This window comes from Tachypleus tridentatus, chromosome 5, assembly GCF_004210375.1.
Source record: "Tachypleus tridentatus isolate NWPU-2018 chromosome 5, ASM421037v1, whole genome shotgun sequence".
In the NCBI taxonomy this organism is placed as follows: Eukaryota; Metazoa; Arthropoda; class Merostomata; order Xiphosura; family Limulidae; genus Tachypleus; species Tachypleus tridentatus.
The window spans coordinates 42,175,487-42,199,207 of NC_134829.1; the positions used below are offsets into that span (position 1 = coordinate 42,175,487).

Below are 23,721 nucleotides of genomic sequence, written 5' to 3' on the forward strand. Positions count from 1 at the left end.
TTAATTTTTCGCTTTCTTGTATTAGCAACTCAACTGTTTTATAATAAGCGCTTGAAGGGATGTTTTTATTCCACAATAAAACGTATAATAATTTTTTTCGATCTTTTAACTCCTTAGGAAATTAAAATTCGTTTATTTCAGAAATTATAGTGTTTAAGTTACGTGACTGGTTTTGTTTAAAATAATTATCACGTGCTCACGTGTAAAGTAAGAACAACCTTCCTGTACAGGTAGGGCTCGGCATGGCCAGGTGGGTTAAGGCGTCCGAGGATCGCTGGTTCGCAGCCCCGTCGCGCCAAACATGCTCGCCCTTTCAGCCGTGGGGGCGTTATAATATGATGGCCAATCCCACTATTCGTTGGTAAAAGAGTAGCCCAAGAGTTGGCGGAGGGTGGTGATGATTAGCTGCCTTCCCTCTAGGCTAGCACAGATAGACCTCGAGTAGCTTTGTGCGAAATTAAAAAAAAACAAACAAACCTGTACAGGTTTTCCACTCCTTCAAACTCCTTTAAAACGACTTAAATGTCTCTTCTGAATTTCGAACACAGGATTCGTAGTGAGAACTTGAGTATTATTGACAAGAAGTAATTATACAAAAATAATTTGTTTGAATTATAAGCAACTGATATGCAGTATCAACAGCAACTGAAGAACTTATTGTTCGCCTGTGTAAATAATTTCTCACGAATGTTGTTTTAATTTGTTGCTGAGATACTTTTCTACTTCAGTTTTTGTTTGTTTGTTTGTTTGGAAATTTCGCACAAAGCTACTCGAGGGCTATCTGTGCTAGCCGTCCCTAATTTAGCAGTGTAAGACTAGAGGGAAGGCAGCTAGTCATCACCACCCACCGCCAACTCTTGGGCTACTCTTTTACCAACGAATAGTGGGATTGACCGTCACATTATACACCCCCACGGCTGGGAGGGCGAGCATGTTTAGCGCGACGCGGGCGCGAACCCGCGACCCTCGGATTACGAGTCGCACGCCTTACGCGCTAGGCCATGCCGGGCCATTCTACTTCAGTTATTAATGTTTTTCGTTCCACACACACAAAAAAAAAAATGTTTGCTGTTATCGGTTGTCTGCTCTAAATTTAGAAAACAGCAAATTCGAAAAGCGAAGAACTGTGTATTTCTTTCTCCGAAAAACTAAACCAAAAACAAATAAACCTTTCCTTCATGTCAAACTTCTCGAACGTGCTCTAAGAAGCAGACGTTTGTGATAAAAAGGTGTGCAAGAGACAGAGAGAGGCATTAAAGTGACATAATCCAGATGGCGCTGATGACTCACAGAAGCGGGTGTAAATCTAACGATGCAGTTCTGTGAAATAGACACCAACCTGGCCAGACTGGCAGTGAAATGTATTTGTACTCGTCCTAGAGAGCCGTCGACTAAAGAACATATCTTAAGAATCTTTCAGTGTAGCTCTTGACGTGTCCACTTTCGGGTCAGTGCCACAACAGGTACTATCCACTTGTCCTGAATCTACAACAAAGAACATTGTTAATGGTAAGAACAACATTTTATTAAGAATTAATTATTTAAAATGAGGTATCTCATTATAAATTCTTTTTTGTTTGTTTTTTTTAACTATAAGTTCTAAATAATGACGAATCAGTTATTAAGCTCGTTTTATTGAGCCTTATTCTTACAACATCTGTCACAGTTTTTACAAACATTTTTATTATTATGCTATTTTTTGGGGGAAAGAATGTTCTCAATAATTTAAGACTTGAAATCAGTGGTGAACTCAGCTGCTCACGGAATGTACCACTCCGAGCTTAAAACATGGTACTTTCCAAACACAATTCACAGTCTTTGTTTAAATGTTAAAACATTTCAAGCTTGAAAATGTTCAATAAATTCTTTTACTTATACATTTTTCAAAGATTTGCCAGTTTCTTGTTGCCGTATGCTTAAATTTCGGTTCATATAATCTTTTATGTTTTTAATATCGCCTCTAAACTAAAATATATTCTAAAGTTAAACTTAAGAAGTTAAACTGATATTCGACTTGCAACTGAAACGGCGAAACGTTACAGCGGTAAGTCCACGGATTTACAAAGCTCAAATCAGGGGTCCGATTCCCCTCGGTGAACCGAGCAGATCGCCCCATATGGCTTTGCTATAAGAAAAACACAGACGTCACATTGACTAGCTTATACTTAGAAATCCTTAACAATAAGGTATAAAGTAAAATGTTATTTGTTTACTTTGATTTTACGTAATGCAGTGATTCCATTTCTTTATTACTGCTTTACAACAATGTCCATGTAAATCCTTGTATTGACTTCAGATTTCCATAAGAGAAGACTAGAACTTCCTATCATCTTTATATATTTTTATTCGGTTCGTGTACGGAAGAAAGCAGGAACTCTACAAACAGTCCAATGCAAGAGAATCTTCCTGTTAACTAAAAGAAACGTGTATTGTAGAACCTCTAACAATATTTAACAGTAAAGCTACAGTAACTCTACTGATAGCAGCCTCGCTATATGTGAACGGTCCTTTCACAATGTACTCGAAACTATTCACGTTTAACATCCGGGTTTTATGACGTTTGTCAGAAAAGACTGAATGTCACAGATTTTCCTCTTGTCGCCCAAGAAATGAGTTAAAATTCAGTGTCTTTTATGTGAGAGGAGACAGACCCTATTCTACAAGGTGGCCCGTAAGTCCCTACCCATTCATATGCTATTATGTTATATTCAATTACGCATGCATTATAAATTTGTTTCTTTTTTTTTCAGAGAAATATGTCCGATGTAAGCCCATTTACACTTGAAAATGTCTCACAGAACATGGCGTCGCATAATATTATGCAGTGAGAATGAAGGACAGCACACAGATACACTGGATACATAAGATATATGGATGGGTAGGGACTTACGGGCCACCCTGTACTATAAATGATAGGATGTTTAATCGTATGGACAGAAAACTGATTGAATATATTGTCTAATCACCATTATATTGTTTGGTAAGTTGGACAGCAGTCTCAGGAATCCTGTGTTGTCAGGTGGTTTCATAAGAAAGTCTAATCTTCATTCCAAGTCTCTGTTTATAAATTTTATTGACCTCACGTGCAAGCATCTAATTCTTTTGTTACCACTTTAGTTTTCTTGGAATATAAACAATAAATGTACATACAAATTACATAGAACACAGAAAACATACCTCATGTATCGAAGAATATACCCATTCATGGTTTCCGAAACGTGCATATGATATATAAGACACGTGTGTCACAACAAGCATTTTTACTGGGCTATGTGTGTCCCAACAGGCATGGTTGTTGGTTCTGCGTGTCCCAGCAACTACTTATAAGAACATGTTACGCATGAACTCTGAAGTGTAAGAAACACAATAACATATAATCAAGGTTTAACCAGTCCACCCGTCCTGCAAAAACTTGAACTAAAACAAATAAAAATCAACAATACTGGAAAAGCTAAGTTTCAAGTCAAATAGGTAGAACAAAGCTGATCCAGTTAAATATAATATCAGATTCACAACAGAGAAAAAAACTTGTTGTTCATTAAATCATGCACGTTTCGATCTGAATGAGGTTTAACTCCTATGTCAATAATATTCATAATTTTAACTCCTTTGTTAACCTCCGTGTTAATAAAATAATACTTTTTTTAATCTCCAAACCAATGTGGAAAGTAACATGGAACTCATCTTATAAATCAACAGAAACTTAAAGTTTTGAGTTCGTTTTTGTAAATAAAAAATAAATAAATATAGTGAATTTTATCTATCTAGGACGCAAGATTTTAGCTCTGTGGTAGAACTCAGGGAGGCTCGGCATGGCCAGGTGGGTTAAGGCGTTCGACTCGTAATCTGAGGGTCGCGGGCTCGAATCCCCGTCGCACCAAAACATGCTCGCCCTTTCAGCCGTGCGGGCGTTATAATGTGACGCTCAATCCCACTATTCATTGGTAAAAGAGTAGCCCAAGAGTTGGGTGGTGATAACTAGCTGCCTTCCCTCTAGTCTTACACTGCTAAATTAGGGACGGCTAGCACAGATAGCTTTGCGCGAAATTCAAAAACAAACAAACAAGAACTCAGGGATTCGAGCCTATCGAATCGGTTTTCAATCCATGTGATGCGATAGAATACTCCCCACACAATAAGCCATGGGTGCATTATAAAATGTATAATCATTCCTTAAAAGATATGGCGAAGGAGCAGAGTGCTGTGGATTGGTTGTTTTCCATCTGGTCATCAACCCCAAATTAGGGGTGACGACAGATAGCCTAAGTAACTTTTCCATGAAAACGAATATATAAAGTTTTAATTATCTATTGTCTTCACGAATCAATGCTGTTTACATAAAGAAACTATGACTGGTGTTTAAATTATAAAGTGTCAAGCAAGTTGTATTGTTTGTTTGTTTGTGATACATTTTTCTTTGACAGGATGCGCAATAATACATTCCACAATCAAACTATGGTTTGATCTACAATATGCTGACGTTGTTCTGATGAGTGAAATTTTCGGTAAATCTCTGTGTTAAGAGATTAATTTTGCAGTCCAAGCAAAACTATTATCAACGTCTAGTATTATATACATAAACGAGTTTGTGGGTAAATAAAATTCCGGGAACACGTTTAATGAAAACTGCATGGAAAAAATGGTTGTTATATAATTGTTATTCATACTTTTGTCACGTAATTTTTACTATATTCGGTTAGGAATTATTCAAGATTTGGTTTGTTTCGAACTTCGCGCAAAGCTACACAAGGTTTATCTGCCCTACTCGTCCCTAAATTAGTACTGAAATACCAGACGGAAAACAGTCAGTTAACACCACTCACCGTCAACTCATACGCTACTCTTTTATCTAGGGATAGTGGGATTGAACGTAATTTATAACTCTTCCACGGCTGAAATAACGAAGATGTTCGGAACGGGGATTCGAATTCGAGACCTTCATGTTGCAAGTCGAGTGATCTAATTACTAGGCCATTAATGTTTCGTGATTAATGCGAGTAAATTGGACAATATAAACAATAACATAATCGATGAAAATCCTTCAAGCCTAAGAAATGTGTGTTCCGTCAACTATTATAAAAATGTTAAGTAGGATAAAAGACACTGTTTGAATCACGTGGAATTAAAATTACACAGAAGTGACATAAAAATAAACTACAACAAAATAAAGTTAAAATTACACAGAGGTGTCATAAAAATAAACTACAACAAAATAAAGTTAAAATTACACAGAGGTGTCATAAAAATAAACTACAACAAAATAAAGTTAAAATTACACAGTAGTCGCATAAAAATAAACTACAACAAAATAAAGTTAAAATTACACAGAGGTGTCATAAAAATAAACTACAACAAAATAAAGTTAAAATTACACAGTAGTCGCATAAAAATAAACTACAACAAAATAAAGTTAAAATTACACAGAGGTGTCATAAAATAAACTACAACAAAATAAAGTTAAAATTACACAGAGGTGTCATAAAATAAACTACAACAAAATAAAGTTAAAATTACACAGAGGTGTCATAAAATAAACTACAACAAAATAAAGTTAAAATTACACAGAAGTGTCATAAAATAAACTACAACAAAATAAAGTTAAAATTACACAGAGGTGTCATAAAAATAAACTACAACAAAATAAAGTTAAAATTACACAGAAGTGACATAAAAATAAACTACAACAAAATAAAGTTAAAATTACACAGAGGTGTCATAAAAATAAACTACAACAAAATAAAGTTAAAATTACACAGAAGTGTCATAAAAATAAACTACAACAAAATAAAGTTAAAATTACACAGAGGTGACATAAAAATAAACTACAACAAAATAAAGTTAAAATTACACAGAGGTGTCATAAAAATAAACTACAACAAAATAAAGTTAAAATTACACAGAGGTGTCATAAAAATAAACTACAACAAAATAAAGTTAAAATTACACAGAGGTGTCATAAAAATAAACTACAACAAAATAAAGTTAAAATTACACAGAGGTGTCATAAAAATAAACTACAACAAAATAAAGTTAAAATTACACAGAGGTGTCATAAAAATAAACTACAACAAAATAAAGTTAAAATTACACAGAGGTGTCATAAAAATAAACTACAACAAAATAAAGTTAAAATTACACAGAGGTGTCATAAAAATAAACTACAACAAAATAAAGTTAAAATTACACAGAGGTGTCATAAAAATAAACTACAACAAAATAAAGTTAAAATTACACAGAAGTGACATAAAAATAAACTACAACAAAATAAAGTTAAAATTACACAGAGGTGTCATAAAATAAACTACAACAAAATAAAGTTAAAATTACACAGAGGTGTCATAAAAATAAACTACAACAAAATAAAGTTAAAATTACACAGAGTTACTACAACAAAATAAAGTTAAAATTACACAGAGGTGTCATAAAAATAAACTACAACAAAATAAAATTAAAATTACACAGAGGTGTCATAAAAATAAACTACAACAAAATAAAGTTAAAATTACACAGAGTGACATAAAATAAACTACAACAAAATAAAGTTAAAATTACACAGAGGTGTCATAAAATAAACTACAACAAAATAAAGTTAAAATTACACAGAGGTGTCATAAAATAAACTACAACAAAATAAAGTTAAAATTACACAGAGGTGTCATAAAATAAACTACAACAAAATAAAGTTAAAATTACACAGAGGTGTCATAAAAATAAACTACAACAAAATAAAGTTAAAATTACACAGAGGTGTCATAAAAATAAACTACAACAAAATAAAGTTAAAATTACACAGAGGTGTCATAAAAATAAACTACAACAAAATAAAGTTAAAATTACACAGAGGTGTCATAAAAATAAACTACAACAAAATAAAGTTAAAATTACACAGAGGTGTCATAAAAATAAACTACAACAAAATAAAGTTAAAATTACACAGAAGTGACATAAAATAAACTACAACAAAATAAAATTAAAATTACACAGAGGTGTCATAAAAATAAACTACAACAAAATAAAGTTAAAATTACACAGAGGTGTCATAAAACTAAACTACAACAAAATAAAGTTAAAATTACACAGAGGTGACATAAAAATAAACTACAATAAAATAAAGTTAAAATTACACAGAGGTGTCACAAAAATAAACTACAACAAAATAAAGTTAAAATTACACAGGTGTCATAAAAATAAACTACAACAAAATAAAAAAAATCGGATAAAGAGTTGATTATCGAACTGAAATTCTTTAATTTTGAAAATAATCAATAACAAAAAAACTAAACAAATATATTGTTCTTCCCTCTATTTACAGCCCAATGAAATCTGATTTGAGAAATCACAAGGCTAAATCAGTTTCTATCGGCGTGGTGGACTGAGTTTAACCAATTTTCAAACTTAAAAACGACAAGGTGTAAAACCTGTCTGTTTCTAGTGTTTGTCGAACAGAAGGGTACCTTGATTGAGTCTCTAGCTGTGTAATAAATAATTTTTACACCTCGAGTGTGAAACTTTTATAACTTAACAGAATCCACTTTGATATGCAGCGATGGGTACACGTGTATAAAATATTATATTAGAACTTTCGCCTAGTATTTTGGCAAGGCTCAATTTTGAAAGGAAAGAAACAAACTGCGCTGAATATATGAAACGAATTCTACTCATATTCTAGACTTGATACTCACGGAATATATCATTCTGTCTGTATGGTGCGCTACTTGTCACGTGATTCAAGAAAAATGATTTATTGAGCTTTCACTTTTGAAGTAAAATAGAGTTAGTGATTCAGTGATTGTCAAAATGGATCAGTGAATGATACATTTGAAAGAAGTTATTATTTTTTCATATTACGTCAGTGTTCTCTAAACTCTAAAGTATTACTATCAAAGTCTTTATGTACGTCATCAGTAATACACCTGCTTACTAAAGTATTATTATCACCATGTTTGTGTATTTCGTGAGTAATAAATTGGCTTTGTAAAGTATTACTATCAAAGTGTTTGTGTCTTCAGTATGCTAGTAAGTGTTACTATCAGTATATTATCAGTAATACCTGCTTACTAAATCACCATGTATTATTTCTATCACCATGTTTGTGTAGTTTCGTGTAGTAATATAATTTTGGCTTTGTATTACTATCACCATGTATTACTATCAAAGTGTTTGTGTATCATCATCTATAAAGTATATTATCAGTAATACACCTACTTACTAAAGTATTACTATCACCATGTTTGTGTATTTCGTGAGTAATAAATTGGCTTTGTAAAGTATTACTATCAAAGTGTTTGTGTACATCATCAGTAATGCATTCGGCTTAGTAAGGTGTTACTATAAAAGTGTTTGTGTATATTATCAGTAATACACCTGCTTACTAAAGTATTACTATCACCATGTTTGTGTATTTCATGAGTAATACACCTACTTACTAAAGTATTACTATTTACCATGTTTGTGTACATCATCAGAAATACAATCTACTTTTTAAAGTATAACTATCATTTGTTGTTACCAGGTCTTTGAAACTCACCCATTATTATTTGATAGAATATGATTTTCTCGAGACAGTGTTCACCGTATATATCTTGAAGCTCTATTTAAAGATAGAGTAACAGGTTCAGCTTGAAAATATCAGTATAAATTTTTAAAAACTGGTTTCGAGAAAATGAGTGTTTTTTTTAGATGTTCAAATGTGTTTATTACTCTGTTTATTTGAGTTTGTGATACGTGTATTGTAGCTAGACAGTAGGTATGAATAATACATCAGGAACATATTTGATTCGACTTCTGGTTATGAAGACATCGCTTTACTAACATGGGGCCCGTAGCAATAACAGCCATTTTCTTGATCAGGTGACGCTAGATACACATATAAATTTAAACAGGGATATATTTGAATGTAACAATGTATTGTATGCTAGTTTGAATTTAGAGGACACCCACATATTTTATTGGAAACAAAAAAAAAAATGATTTGTACCAAAATGTGTCGGGGTTTTTATTAGATACTGGCTTTATATAATGGGGAAATTGTATCCATAAAATAGATGAAGTACGTATGAGACTTCCACAGTAGGAAGTTTACAGTTATGTTGAGGACGCTATGAAGCAATGATCGAATTTGCTAGTCTCTTGGAAACGGTTCATCCGCGTTATGTAGAAGTGCTTTCAACCAAATGACTCCATCAGAAATGTCAACGGTTCCTGTCACAGCTTTATAAAACAGTTAAGCAGAGCATTCTTATACATTGGGAAACCATCTGGACGTGTAACCGTTGGTGTTGGCAGCATTTTTACCAGGGTAAGCTTCATTTCGTAGTATAGATGGAAGAGAGGTAGGGTAACCCATAAGTAAAAATGTCTGCGTTTGTTGCCTTATTCCTCGTCCCATCTTGCACTCTTCGTAATTTTTTATTTGCTGTCCAAAAATATTTGCCATTGCTACATCCGTTCAGCAAAGAGTTGGTTCACCTACCTTTCTGTTGCAGACAGTTGGCCTGCATATGACTGCGTGAATACGTGCTTAATCGAATGTTTACAGGGCTGACCAACCGAACTACGATAAACGAAAAGCGCTTTCATTTCCTCTTTTCCGCATGACTTGAAGTAACACGTGACGAATGCCTGTGGTCTATTTAAGTCGAACAATTGTGTAGTTTTAAAGTTCGATATGTCATCTGTGCTGGCCAAATAAATCTAATCGATCAGAAGCGCGAGTCCTCATGAACTAGTTGTTAAGTAAAACGTATATTTCATTTCAAACGCACGTTCTGATAGTCTTAACATATATTATGATACAAATAATTTTGTTGTTTTTTTCTTTATTTGTCTTATACTGAACGAAAGATCCTACGAAATGTCTTCAAATTACGGACTCTTGATCTAAATGTTTTGTAATAAAGTCCACTTGTCAAAACACATGGCTTACATTAGTTTTTCTCTGATCATGTAAGAACACATAAAATCGTCAAAATGATTATTAAAAATAATCAATGTACTAAAAAAACAGTTAACGGAGTAAAACGCTTAAATATGCGGTTCTATTCACCGAAATTCTCATAGCGCATACCTCATTATGTAGCTTTATGCTTGAAAACTAGAATAAAATATTTATTTTGTGTTGCTAAGAGCATAGCTACAAATGGATTGGGGCCCGGCATGGCCAAGCGTGTTAAGGCGTGCGACTCCCAGCCGTGGGGGGCGTTATAATGTTCGGTCAATCCCACTATTCGTCGGTAAAAGAGTAGCCCAAGAGTTGGCGGTGGGTGGTGATGACTAGCTGCCTTCCCTCTAGTCTATATGTTCTGTGCCCATCACGATATTGAAAAGTTCGGTTTTCAGTGTTATAATCCTTCAAAAATACTGTTGTTTCACTAGATAGGCAATTGATAAAGAACTTGACCTATATAGTTCCAGATAGTAAAATAGTTACACACACACACACAGGTCCGGCATGGCCAGGAAGTTAAGGCGCAAGACTCGTAATCTGAAGGTCGCAGCTTCGAATTCCTATCGCATCAAACATGCTCACCGTTTCAGCTGTGAGAGCGTTATTATGTTGCGTTCAATCCCACTATTCGTTGGTAAAAGAGTAGCCCCAGAGTTGGCGGTGGGCGGTGATTACTAGCTGCCTTACCTCTACTCTTACACTGCTAAATTAGGAACGGCTAGCGCAGATAGCTCTCGTGTAGCTTTGCGCAAAATTAAAAAACAAACAAACATGTATATATATAGTAGAACAGTTATAAATTAAAATAACTTAACTTGAATGTTAGAAAAGTTTTAAGCTTAAAAGACCAAACCTAGATACTGGGATGTTACTAAAACAACCAAATCTATGAAGAGCCATATGTTTAAAGAAACTGGTCTGGAAAAGTTATATAGTAAAGGAACCTAACTTTAATACTAGATACATTATTACATACATGGTGCGCTAGGTATGGGGTTAATAAATCTGTACACAAATACATAAATATCAGGTCATCCCATAAGTAATATCCGAAATGTAATACAGAAAGTGCATCATCATTTCTGTCTTTATAGAAGGCTTTAATAACTAAAATATGTAGTGGGACGTATATAGAAATGTTCAGACAAATAAAAGAAACTAACCCAACTCCACTATTTCAGATCATTAATCAAATAAACCTTTTGGAGATGGATGTATCTGATGATCACATTAGGTATATAATGTCTGAAGAGCATATTAGGCATACAATGTTTTATGAATTTTAAAAAGGCAATAGTATAGCAGAAACTACACGAAACATTCAAGGTGTTTATGGTGCGGAGTCTCTCAATGAAAGAAAATGTCGAAGATGGTTTCAGAAGTTCAGATCACGTGACTACAACTTAAGTGATGCGCCACGTTTAGGTCGTTCTGTTGAGTTTAATGATGACTTGTTGCTGGCTGCAAAGATTGTGCTGTAACAGTTGAAGAACTAACACTGAAGCTTAATTCAACCCATTCAACAGCTTACGGTTATCTGCAATAGTTTGAAAAGGTGTCAAAACTTGGAAAATGGGTCCTTCATAATTTGACAGAAGCCAATTTTAGAGCAAGAGTGGACATTTGCACTTCTCTGCACTCTCGTGAACGTAATTTACCTGTTTTGGACAGGTTAGTGACTGGAGACGAAAAAAATTGATATATTATAAAAATGTTAAGCACCGCAGACAATGGCTCAGTGCAGATAATCCGGCTAAAGCAAAGCCCAAAATGGATCTCCATCCTAGAAATGTCTTGTTGAACATTTTGTGGGATATTGTTGGTAAGATCCACTTTGAGTTACTGCCACTCGGTGTGACGATTACATGAGACTTCTATTGTCAACAGTTAGAGAGCTTGAATGTTGCACTGAAACAAAAGAGTCTTGCTTTGATCAATTCTAAAGGTGTTGTGTTACACCAGGATAATGCACGGCCCCATAGAGCAAGGATCACATCTGTAAAGATTGAAGAGCTAGACTGGAAAAATTTCCACATCCTCTTTATTCTCCAGATCTTGCCCCATCTATTATCATCTATTCCAAACTTTGCAGAACTATCTGGATGGAAAAGAGCTTGGAACACATGATGTCAAAACTACCCTCTCTACATTTTTTTCCTCTGAATTCCAAGAATTTTATAAAAGTGACATTCAGAAGCTTGTGAATCGTTGACAGGAAGTAATTAATAATAATGGAGCATACATTATTGATTAAATAACATTAAAAGCGTTTAAAGTCCTTTCTATTTTTCTGAATCTAAAACTGGACATTACTTAAGGGATGACCTGATATATAGAAGGGTACTATGTTCTGGTCCTACACTAATTAAATATGTAATCATAAAAGGCATACAATTATTTTTGTTTTATCTTTTTTAAAACCACATTTATCTTGAAACGAATGGGATAAAGACAAATTTTACAGTTCCAACGTTTTTATCTAATCATTTTATTGGGAAATGTTCTTTGAACTTTAGTTGTTGTTTATCAGAGTTACGTGCGATCTGTTTTCCCCGGGAAATTGAACCCGTGATTTTAGCGTTATATACCCGTAAGCTTGCTTCTGACCCACCAGGTGGCATTATGACTGTTTCAATCATATGGCGTTAAACACATAATATGTTGAGTCTGCATCTAATGGCCACTACGACTGTTATAAAACGATAGTGTTTGAAGTATGGCATTACACGCAGAATATGTTTAAGTAATTTTTAATGGCCACTAAAATTACTATAAAACACGCTAGGTAACTCCTAATAGTTACAACGGTTTTTATAAAACAATATTTAACAATCGCCATGTTATGCGTGTAACTCAGTTTTCATTGTTTCTCATAAACGTCATGTTTGGACAAAAAAAATGATGGGGTTGGGCGTGATGCAAAGGAGCATCTGAAAAAGGTATGTATGCATCATGCACAAAGTATTACGTATTAATCTGTTATAAGGACATTCACGTACACTTCAAAACACGGACTGAACACCTTCGTTCATGGTCGTGGTTTTATAGCGAGAGTGATTATTGGTTTTGGACATTGGAACTACAGACATAACGATACGTCCCCCGTTGGTATGGCGGTAAGTCTATGGAGTTACAACGCTAAAGTCAGGGATTCAATTCCTCTCGATAAACTCAGCAGATAGCTGATGTGGCTTTGCTATAAGAAAACAAACAAACATAACGAAACGACTATTTGTTTCCCTAACTGGGGTTCGCTCTGTCAGAAATAAAAGGTGGCGTTAGTATATTGTTCAGAACAGTAATTGTTTTGTGTCTTTTTTGTTTTGAATTTCGTGCTAGCTGTCCCTAATTTAACAGTGTAAGACTAGAGGAAAGATAACTAGTCATCACCACCCACCTCCAACTCTTGGGCTACTCTTTTACCAAAGAATAGTGGGAATTGACCGTAATATTATAACCTTCCCAAGGCTGAAAAAGCGAGCATATTTGGTGTGAGGGGTATTCGAAACCGCGACTCTCAGATTACGAGTCGAGTGCCCTAACCACCTGATCATGCCGAGCCAAGAACAGTAAAACTGTGGACTCAGTAGACAGCCTGATGTGGCTTTGTTGTCATAAAACACAAGCACACACACAGAAACAGTAAAACGAGTTTGTTGTTTGTGGACGGCTTGTTTACTAAATTCAAGCTTCAAAAGCAACATAAGTAAAGACAAAGAAAATAAACTTGCGTAATGTTACTAATAACGACTCTCTTATCCTTTTTACGAAACACTGTGTATCACCATAAATATAAATAGGTAATTATTATAGTTGCAAGTAACGACTCTGTTACAATTTATTTTATAAGTATATAGATGTTTTTTCTATATGATTTTTAAGTGATAATCACAATAACGTATAAATAGAAATAATCTCAACATTTATTTCAAACACATTTTTCTATTCTGTAGATTATTTTTACCTCAACTGCTGAAATAGACATAGCGGAGAAAAACATATTTTACAAACAAACGTAAATTATGAAATTATCAAAAAGGGTTGTTTTTTTTCTGCATGAAAATTAAAGGATTTATTTTTGTTCATTTTTTTCATAGTATAAAGAGCAAAATGTGCTTAAAGATTGCCATTTATTCAGTTGTGGGCCCAGCATGGCCAAGCGTGTTAAGGCGTGCGACTCGTAATCTGAGGGTCGCGGGTTCGCATCCCGGTCGCGCCAAACATGCTCGCCCTTTCAGCCGTGGGGGCATTATAATGTGACGGTCAATCCCACTATTCATTGGTAAAAGAGTAGCCCAAGAGTTGTCGGTGGGTGGTGATGACTAGCTGCTTTCCCTCTAGTCTTACACTGCTAAATTAGGGACGGCTAGCACAGATAGTCCTCGAGTAGCTTTGTGCGAAATTCCAAAACAAGCCAATCTTCAGTTGTGAAATTTATCTCGCTCTCTCTTATATTTGTTTTTAACAATACCTCACATAATTCATAACGCAATGATCAAATCACGTGATTAGTTTTCTTGAGAATTTCTGCCAACTAACATTATTGACCATATAACAGAAGAAATCTAAAAACAAATGGAGAAAAATCTATGCAGCGTTAAACAACAACTACCAAACATGCTCGCTCTTTTATAGCCATGGGGACGTTATATTGTTCGGTCAATTCCACTATTAGTTGAAAAAAAAAAGAGTAGCCGAAGAGTTGACGGTGGATTGTGATGACTAGCTGCCTTCACTCTAGTTTTATACTGTTAAATTAGGGACAGCTAACACAATAGCACTCGTGTAGCTTTGTGCAAAATTAAAAACAACAACAACAAGCATTTTATGCTTCAGTGTGTAACTTCACACAGTGGCGCCGCCTATTTTATCAGACAAAACTATTTACAATACTTTTTAGTACATCACCAACCCATTTCGTACTGGGAAGACACACACAAAGGGAAAACAACAACGAACAGTTTGTTATGATAACTCTTCTCTTTCACAGTGGCATGGCATTAAACCTGCAAACTTACAGCGCTAGAAACCGTGTTTCAATATCCGTGATGGACAGAGCACAGATAGCCCGTTGTATATCTTTGTAGTGCTTAACTACAAACAAACAAAATATTATTACTTCTAACCGGTCTACTACATGTTTGATTAATTAAGTAAGTAACATATCTCTATGTTTATACGTTGTATTTAATAGGGTCTTACTTTTCAAATTCGTTTTCTCAGTAAAGTATACTAAGTGTCTGTAACACACAAGATTTCTTCAGTCTAGTAAACTTTTACTTGTATTTTTGGGCCTACGAAACTTTTATTTTTTTCAGTCTGACAAACTATTTACCTTTTTAAGTATGACAAACATTTATTTACTTTTTTCTATCCGACAAACCTTTAAATGTTTTCTCAACTCTGACAAACCTTTACTTGCGTTTTTTTTTTTTTTTTCAGTCTGGCAAAGGTTTACGTTTTGCCAATAATCACAAGACTTTCTTCTTATGAACGTATAGAATACTAAATACACCGTTAGATAAAGTTCGTGAGGTGTTGTAGTCGAAAGAAAGAACAAAGTGTATATAGTGAGAGAATGAAAGAGGTAAAAACAGACCTTCACTATTAAACACCAGTCTCTAGATCTACCCGCATATCTTTCAGAGAATTATCAGTAACTACAGAACCTGTCAACCTATGAATTCAATTTGTTTTTAGTGGTAACAGAGGACGAATAATCTTTGTTTCATGTTTGATTAAGTTCCTTTTTTTTTTTAGAAGAAAACGTTCCGCTTTGAATATAAAAGCAACAGAAACTTTATTATTTTCGATATAAAGTTCAACGTGTTTTGTATTATATATTGGAAAACTTAATGCATTATACCCCTTATACATTTATCAAATTTTAAAACATTTCAGTAAGGAAATCAATTTTTCCATTGACTAATTTATCAGTAATATGTTTTGATTTATTACTGTGAACTCACTGAGATACTAACGAAACGAAGAAACTGTTGATGGACATAACTGAGTGGAACTGAAGGATATAAAAAGGGTAATGTTTAGTTTAGGTGTGATAACATGAAGTTTGGATCTCTGTTCGTCTATTTGTACACATTTCAGTTTCGTTCAATAAATAATAAATATACTATTATAGTTTAAGATCCGATAATGAATGCTCACGAGAGAGGGATAACTAAAAAGATAGACAAATAATTAGATATGAAGACAGATAACTAGAAATGTAATCGAGCAGTTATGATGCATTAATAAAATATACAGTAGATATCTTAGTTATGCATTTTATACGATATGCTGCCCTCTCATTCGTTATACGTAATTTCGTAGATGGCTCCAGATTACTGGATTTTTCTCCAATCTTCCTTTGTATCGGTCTTTTTCGGAGTTATTCTTTTGACCGCGTTTTGACAAATTACACTACCAACAATGCATAAGAAAGTAGCCCATACTGTACTTAAATTTATTTGTTGTTAAGTGCAAAGCTACACAATGCCTACCACGGGTATCGAAATCCGAGTTTTAGTGTTATAAATCTTCAAACGTTTCGCTGAGTCACGGTTATTGCCACACTACTTATCCTGTCGTGTTTTATGTTTTGTTTTTTTCTAAATTGGTTTCGAAAGAAAATGACCATCTTATAGAGTCTTCGAATTTTTAAGCAGTCGAGTTCTTGTAATTTCTTGGGTTTGCTATCCTTCAGTTGTGTGTTTATTACTGTTCCTGTCCTCATATCCTAGCGTCATCAGCACGTTCTGTTACAAGTACTCTATTGTCGTACTTATGGTTTATTGAAGTTCCCATCTAGCCGTGCTCTGAGCCTTCTTGGTGAAACGTAAGAGACAGGTAAGTCGTCTAGACGCTTGACTGTTAGGATACCAACCGAAATGCTCAATTTAGGGTGGTAAATAACTAATAACTTAGTTATCGAAAGTATAAACCAGCTAAACTATTTATGGTATCCCATAAAGTATAAATAATCATTGAATAACTAAATATGTTTATATATATATATATATAATAGTCACTTTGATACAGACTCAAAATTCTAGTGTTTCGAAACAACTTTTTGCGACTAGCGTGATAAAAAAATTATACCAATTAAGGACATATGTAGTTTGAAATAAATATGACTTTCGACTTATTATACTTATTACTTAAAAGCAATTATTTATGTAACTTTTACATCAGCTTAAGACCAGAAATATTTAATGAATTTTAATCAGATTAAAGGTATTACCAACAATAGTTTTATTAAAATGTGCAGTGGTTATATGTTGTTGTTGATTTTTCCATAATGCAAATAGTGGCTTAAGATTTTATGATGTTTGTTTCCGTCAGTTATATATTTACTTGTAAGAATGTGTTCAGTTTGTTTCTAGCGTGTTCATATTAATGTGTTGAATCTGGTACTAATGTTCAATTTGGTTCTAGTGTGTACAATCTGGTATAAACATGTTTTGTCTGGTACTAGTGTGTTTAATCTTGTACTAACATTTTGAATGTAATACTGGCGCGTTTATTCTGGTACTAATATGTTTCTTTTCTGGTACTGGTATGTTTATTCTGGTAATAATATGTTTCTCTTTTGCTACTAGTATGTTTATTCTGGTACTAATATGTTTCTTTTCTGGTACTAGTATGTTTATTCTGGTAATAATATGTTTCTTTTCTGGTACTGGTATGTTTATTCTGGTACTAATATGTTTCTTTTCTGGTACTAGTATGTTTATTCTGGTAATAATATGTTTCTTTTCTGGTACTAGTATGTTTATTCTGGTACTAATATGTTTCTTTTCTGGTACTGGTATGTTTATTCTGGTAATAATATGTTTTTCTCTTGCTACTAGTATGTTTATTCTGGTACTAATATGTTTCTTTTCTGGTACTAGTATGTTTATTCTGGTAATAATATGTTTCTCTTCTGCTACTAGTATGTTTATTCTTTTACTAATATGTTTCTTTTCTGGTACTAATGTTTATTGTGGTAGTAATATTATATCTTTCATTTTAAGGTATTGAATTGACTGATGAAAGTTAAAATATCAGTAAATTAAGAGCGTGGAAAGAAAGCTAGTGTAACATTCACTAGTTTATCATTCAAAACATTTTCAACAGCTTAAAGAAGTCACTACAAACGTTCTTTGGACGTTTTCGACCTCATTATGAAACATTTTTGAATGGGAAACAATGATCGAAACAATCACCGAAGAAAATCGAAACGTTGTTCCCTCCTCTACATAAAAAAAAATTTCTCAGCCTAAACCAGCCATATTTACATATAAAAACTATATTATATTTATATATAAAACTCATAAATGTTAGAACCTCCGAGTCTCTGTCTTAAAAACAAGTTTAATAAGTTTTTCTTCAACCTGCCTTTCTACATGATAATTTAAAGTCAGTAACTCTGTAGATTATTTTATGAAATTGGATAAAGGTATTCGGATTTCCAGTCTATCGAGTGATACACTATACTTGTGTCATTTGAGTTTGAATATAAACTTAAGACTGTTCTATGACTGATATATGTGACTAAAAGAAAGTCATGACCTTTCGGGTTGGTTTTACAATGAGAAAGGTAGTCTAATGCTTCGAGAGAACCACTCCCATAATCTAGCTGAGTGATGAGAACTCTATAAAGCATGCCAACCACCTATACTCACTAGATTTTGGACTTAATTATCCGAGAAGCATACATGATCAACAAACTACAAGATAGTTGTGTAAGATCATGAAGACAAAATATTTGATCATATTGGCAAGAACCGATGGGCGTGAGGTTAACTCTAATATATGATATGGAAAGTAATGCTAAATAAAGCAACGTATCTGTTGTCTTCACTAATACAAGAAACAGGATTTTTGAATTTCGACATTGATACATTTGACAGGTACTGAAATTTCATGGAAGAAAATAATAACAAAAAGAAACTCATATTATGAGTGAGAGGAAGATAAACATGATTTTTCGGGGGCTCTTTTCTTTGTTTTTTTCATGACTGATTCTGCAGAGATTCTGATTTTCCATGTTGAGAAATATTCAAAAGAACATTAACTATAATAGTTTTATACTAACGTTTGTTTCTTCAAAATAATTTATTTACAAAAAAGAAATTTATCTTTTATTAGTTGTTCCACAGTAGATCAACTGGTACGTTTACATATTTCAAACACTAAATATCCGGATTCCGACTCTCCAGATGTCTTATTGTGTAACTATGTGACAAAATAAAACAAGCGAAACTAAATCCACATTATTTAATAAAAACCTTTTTTTTTCCTCTTTCTGCATTTTCACAAAATTTCTAAGAACAGTTGTATTAGCTATAGAAATTGCATTATTCACCAATCAGTTTGTATATTCTCGAAATTATTTAACTGACTTAATTTGTCTGACAATGCACAAACATTCAACACAACTTTACTATAGTTGCTGATACACTCACTGCTCGGCCATTGTCAACGTCAAAACTGAAGCTTTAGGGCACCAACAGTAGCTTTCAAACACAAATTTTCCACCTGGCTTATACCTGCAAAGAATCACAGGAGGTATTTGAAACCTCTTTTTAGAGCTTACGTTGCTATCGCGATAACATGGTTTAAACAGTTTACATTGATATCGCTATAACGTGGTTTAAACAGTTTACATTAATATCCCTATAACGTGGTTTAAACAGTTTACATTGATATCGCGATAACATGGTTTAATCCTGTGATAACTTGGTGAGTTGAACTTCATGCATTTCTAGACATTTCTGGTTAGATTTTTGTTTCTTTTTAAAGCACATGTTTAAAAAGAACTTTAAAATTAAATTTCTTGAATTTTCCTAATATTTCTATAACTGTTGTTTCCTTAATTTCGCGCAGAGCTACATGAGGGCTATTTGCGTTAGCCGTCCCTAATTTAGCAGTGTAAGACTAGAGGGAAGGCAGCTAGTCATCACCACCCACCGCCAACTCTTGAGTTACTCTTTTATCAACGAATAGTGGGATTGACCGTCATATTATAATGCCCCCACGGCTGAAAGGGCGAGCATGTTTGGTGCGATGGGGATTCAAACCCGCGACCCTCAGATTACGAGTCGAATGCCTTAACCCACCTGGCCATGCCGGGCCTAGTTCTATAACTAAACATCTATACCAATAAAGGCTTTTGTGACTGTGTGAGCAGTGTGTGAATAAATCCACTACGGACTGTATGAAAAGCGACTGATATTTTATTTTCCAAACTAAAATAAAGCTATTATGAGGTATGTATGAAAACAAAATGAAGAAACTTTCTCAGTTTACGTGGTTTTCATTGAAAACATCAGAATCAGGGAACGGGTGTGCTGTTTTTAAAAAAACTTACTTGATCAATTTTAACAGTTCTAAGTAAGTGTACCAAAAGTGTCAAATTAAGAACTTACATATTAACGACAATAATTCAACCACCTGGAAAAACGTTTCCAGTATATTTAAAAATATATATGGAACTCAGCAAAAGTTGTACGAGGGGTGATGGCTTAAAGCAACATTAGAACTTGTAAAATGTGAATAGTTTTGGTTATACTAAGCAAGCTACGATTCGTTCCTATCACTGATAATGTATTTTGTTTCAATCTCCTTGCAGTATATTTTCCAATTACAAATTTATGTTTTACTTATTTAATAAGTTTAAATATATATTGTGTTGTTGTTGGCTTAAGATTCTTTTACAGTAGGTGTCTGTGATTTGTTGGTGATAAATTAAAAAAACACACTAAACGAACAGCACTCATTTCACTTGTTTTCAAACAATGTGTCCACTTAAGACTATTTAATTGTTTAAAATATCAATTGATAGGACAAAGTATTTATCGTTATTACTATCTACAAACAATCAAAATGCAGTTCACTTGCTTTATCGTCAAGTTACCATGGTTGTACTTTTAAAATCGCATGTTCCTTTTTCTCGTTTTGTATTTCCGAGAATCGTCTGTCTATTTATCAAAATCCACTGAGGCTAGTTCGATTACTTCAGATCGCATTTTGACGAAATAAACAATTCTTCTTCTGTTTCCATCTTCCACCGGTAATTTTTTCCAAACATACTAATTGTTAGACCTTTTCCTCTTACGGAGGTTAACCTTACTTTGGTTAAGTCTCTTCTCGTAACATACTTTCTCGTGTGCTTTGTCTCTACCTGTCTTTTCCCGCTCATCTAACTCTATTTACATGTTTATTACTTAATCGTTGTTCGCTATATTCTCCATATCAATGAGTTACAAACACAACTTCCAATAATCGTTTGTTTTAAATCTCTTATAACATTAATAAAGTAAACCATTATAAAATGTTTATTCAAAATAAAACTAAATAATAACGTATATATTAAACAGTTTATATCATGACAACTTTATAGAAATAAAAAACATGACATTGTAAATAAGTTTTAACAAGCCTCAACAATAGATTATATAAGTTGAATAGTTTGTAACTACTTACAAACACAGATAGACAGAAACTAACGTTAAATTTCCAGCAATAAACCAGCATCAGAAACACGATTTTATCATTCATTTAAGACAACTGTATAAGAGCCGACATTTGATTCACGTGAATATGCGAATATGTAAATTAATAGATTTCATAATGTTTTACTCCTATTTATAAAATTCAAATACTGTATAATAAACTAAACTTTCATTTTTAAAGCACCTTCTCTCTTGATTTAACAATGTATAATATCCTAAACATACCTCTCTATAGCACCGTTCCCCCACGCTTTAAACACTGTATAATATACTAAACATTCCTATCTACAGCACCTTCCCTCTTGATCCAACACTGTATAATAGCCTAAACATTCCTCTCTATGGCACCGTTCCTATTCGATTCAAACACTGTATAATAAACTAAACATTCCTTTCTACAGCACCTTCCCTCTTGATCCAACACTGTATAATAACCTAAACATTCCTCTCTATGGCACCGTTTCTATACGATTCAAACACTGTATAATAAACTAAACATTCCTTTCTACAGCACCTTCCCTCTTGATCCAACACTGTATAATAACCTAAACATTCCTCTCTACAGCACCTTCCCTCTTGATTCAACACTGTATAATAACCTAAACATTCCTCTCTATGGCACCGTTCCTATACGATTCAAACACTGTATAATAAACTAAACATTCCTTTCTACGGCACCTTCCCTCTTGATTCAACACTGTATAATAACCTAAACATTCCTCTCTGTGGCACCGTTTCTATACGATTCAAATACTGTATAATAAACTAAACATTCCTCTCTAAAGCACCTTCGCCCAAAATTCACACATTGTATAATAAACTTACCATTTCTTTCTGCCACATCAGTTCTCTATGATTGAAACACAGACAATATTCTAAACATTCATTTCTACTTTCCTATGACTCAAACATTTTACTAAACATCTCATTCTATTGCATTTTCTTTCTAGGTTTCGGACTATACGTTGCTTAACTATAGAGACGTTTCTGACAAATAAATAAATTACAGCTATGTTATATTATAGTATTAGTTATAAGATACATACAGCTATGTTATATTATAGTATTAGTTATAAGATACATACAGCTATGTTATATTATAGTATTAGTTATAAGATGCATACAGCTATGTTATATTATAGTATTTGTTACAAGATACATACAGTTATGTTATATTATAGTATTAGTTATAAGATACATACAGCTATGTTATATTATAGTATTAGTTATAAGATACAGTTAAGTTATATTATAGTATTAGTTATAAGATACATACAGTTCTGTAATATTATAGTATTAGTTATAAGATGCATACAGCTATGTTATATTATAGTATTAGTTATAAGATGCATACAGCTATGTTATATTATAGTATTAGTTACAAGATACACATGAACAATCTTTGTGCTGTCATCGTAATGATTTTCTAAGAAGTTATATCCATAGATATACAAATATATTTATTTAAGATAATATTAAATATATACATGAAAGCTCTTAAATTAACCTCATTAGAAAGATTTTCGATAAATATATATTAAAGAGAGTTTAATTTACCCTCACAAGGAAAGTTTTAAGAAATCATCAACGGAAAACTTTGAGTAAACCGAGATAGAATATTTTCAGATAAACGTCATTTTGAAGGTCAGGAAAGGTATTAAATATATTTAACTAAAACTGTAAATAAAGTGCTTTAGGGGAGTTTCATAACTTTACAATGAACGCTTTAACTAGCAATAAAAAACAATAAAATGAAGCCTACGGTGTTTGTTTTCTATAAACTTTCACTAGAAGTGTTCATATAACCCTATGTAACAAAATTTTTACTTTTTCTTGTTCCTGTGCGTTGCATAGTGTAATTCTTGAAAGAAATAATTAGAAAATCTTCAAGAAAAACGTTATTTATTGAACAAACGTAATAGTTTTATTCTAATAGGAATTGTTAACTGTATTATTTATACAACTCAAAGTAAAACTTAAAAACAAACATCTCTAGGAAATTTCGGTAAGTTATATTAGTTCTCAATTATGTAAATTTATTCGCCTCGAATCTTTTAGGTAAGCCGTATTTATAAATGTTTGAATGATTCTATCTCGCAGATTTAAAATACATCTTACTAAAAATGACTTAGCATTGTTAATCTACCTAAATTTCATGTGAAGTGTTTCAGACTTACGTGATGTAATACATCCTTTCATTTGTTATTTACGATTTTTAAGATTCATCTTGACACCAAGCGCCAAAAAACAAATCTCATCAAGGTTCATCAGTTCATA

The 23,721-nt window shown here is 33.1% G+C and overlaps 1 protein-coding gene across 1 annotated transcript in view; it reads left to right on the plus strand.

The window, feature by feature from the left end:
• Positions 1–1,294: 1,294 nt before the first annotated feature.
• Positions 1,295–23,721, plus strand: part of LOC143251010 (adenylate cyclase type 2-like) — a 178,744-nt gene continuing 156,317 nt past the window's right edge. Inside the window, exon 1 of the mRNA XM_076502285.1 lies at positions 1,295–1,509. Coding sequence (XP_076358400.1) covers positions 1,507–1,509 — 3 coding nt within the window. The 5' untranslated portion in view covers positions 1,295–1,506. The remainder of the gene's footprint in view (positions 1,510–23,721) is intronic.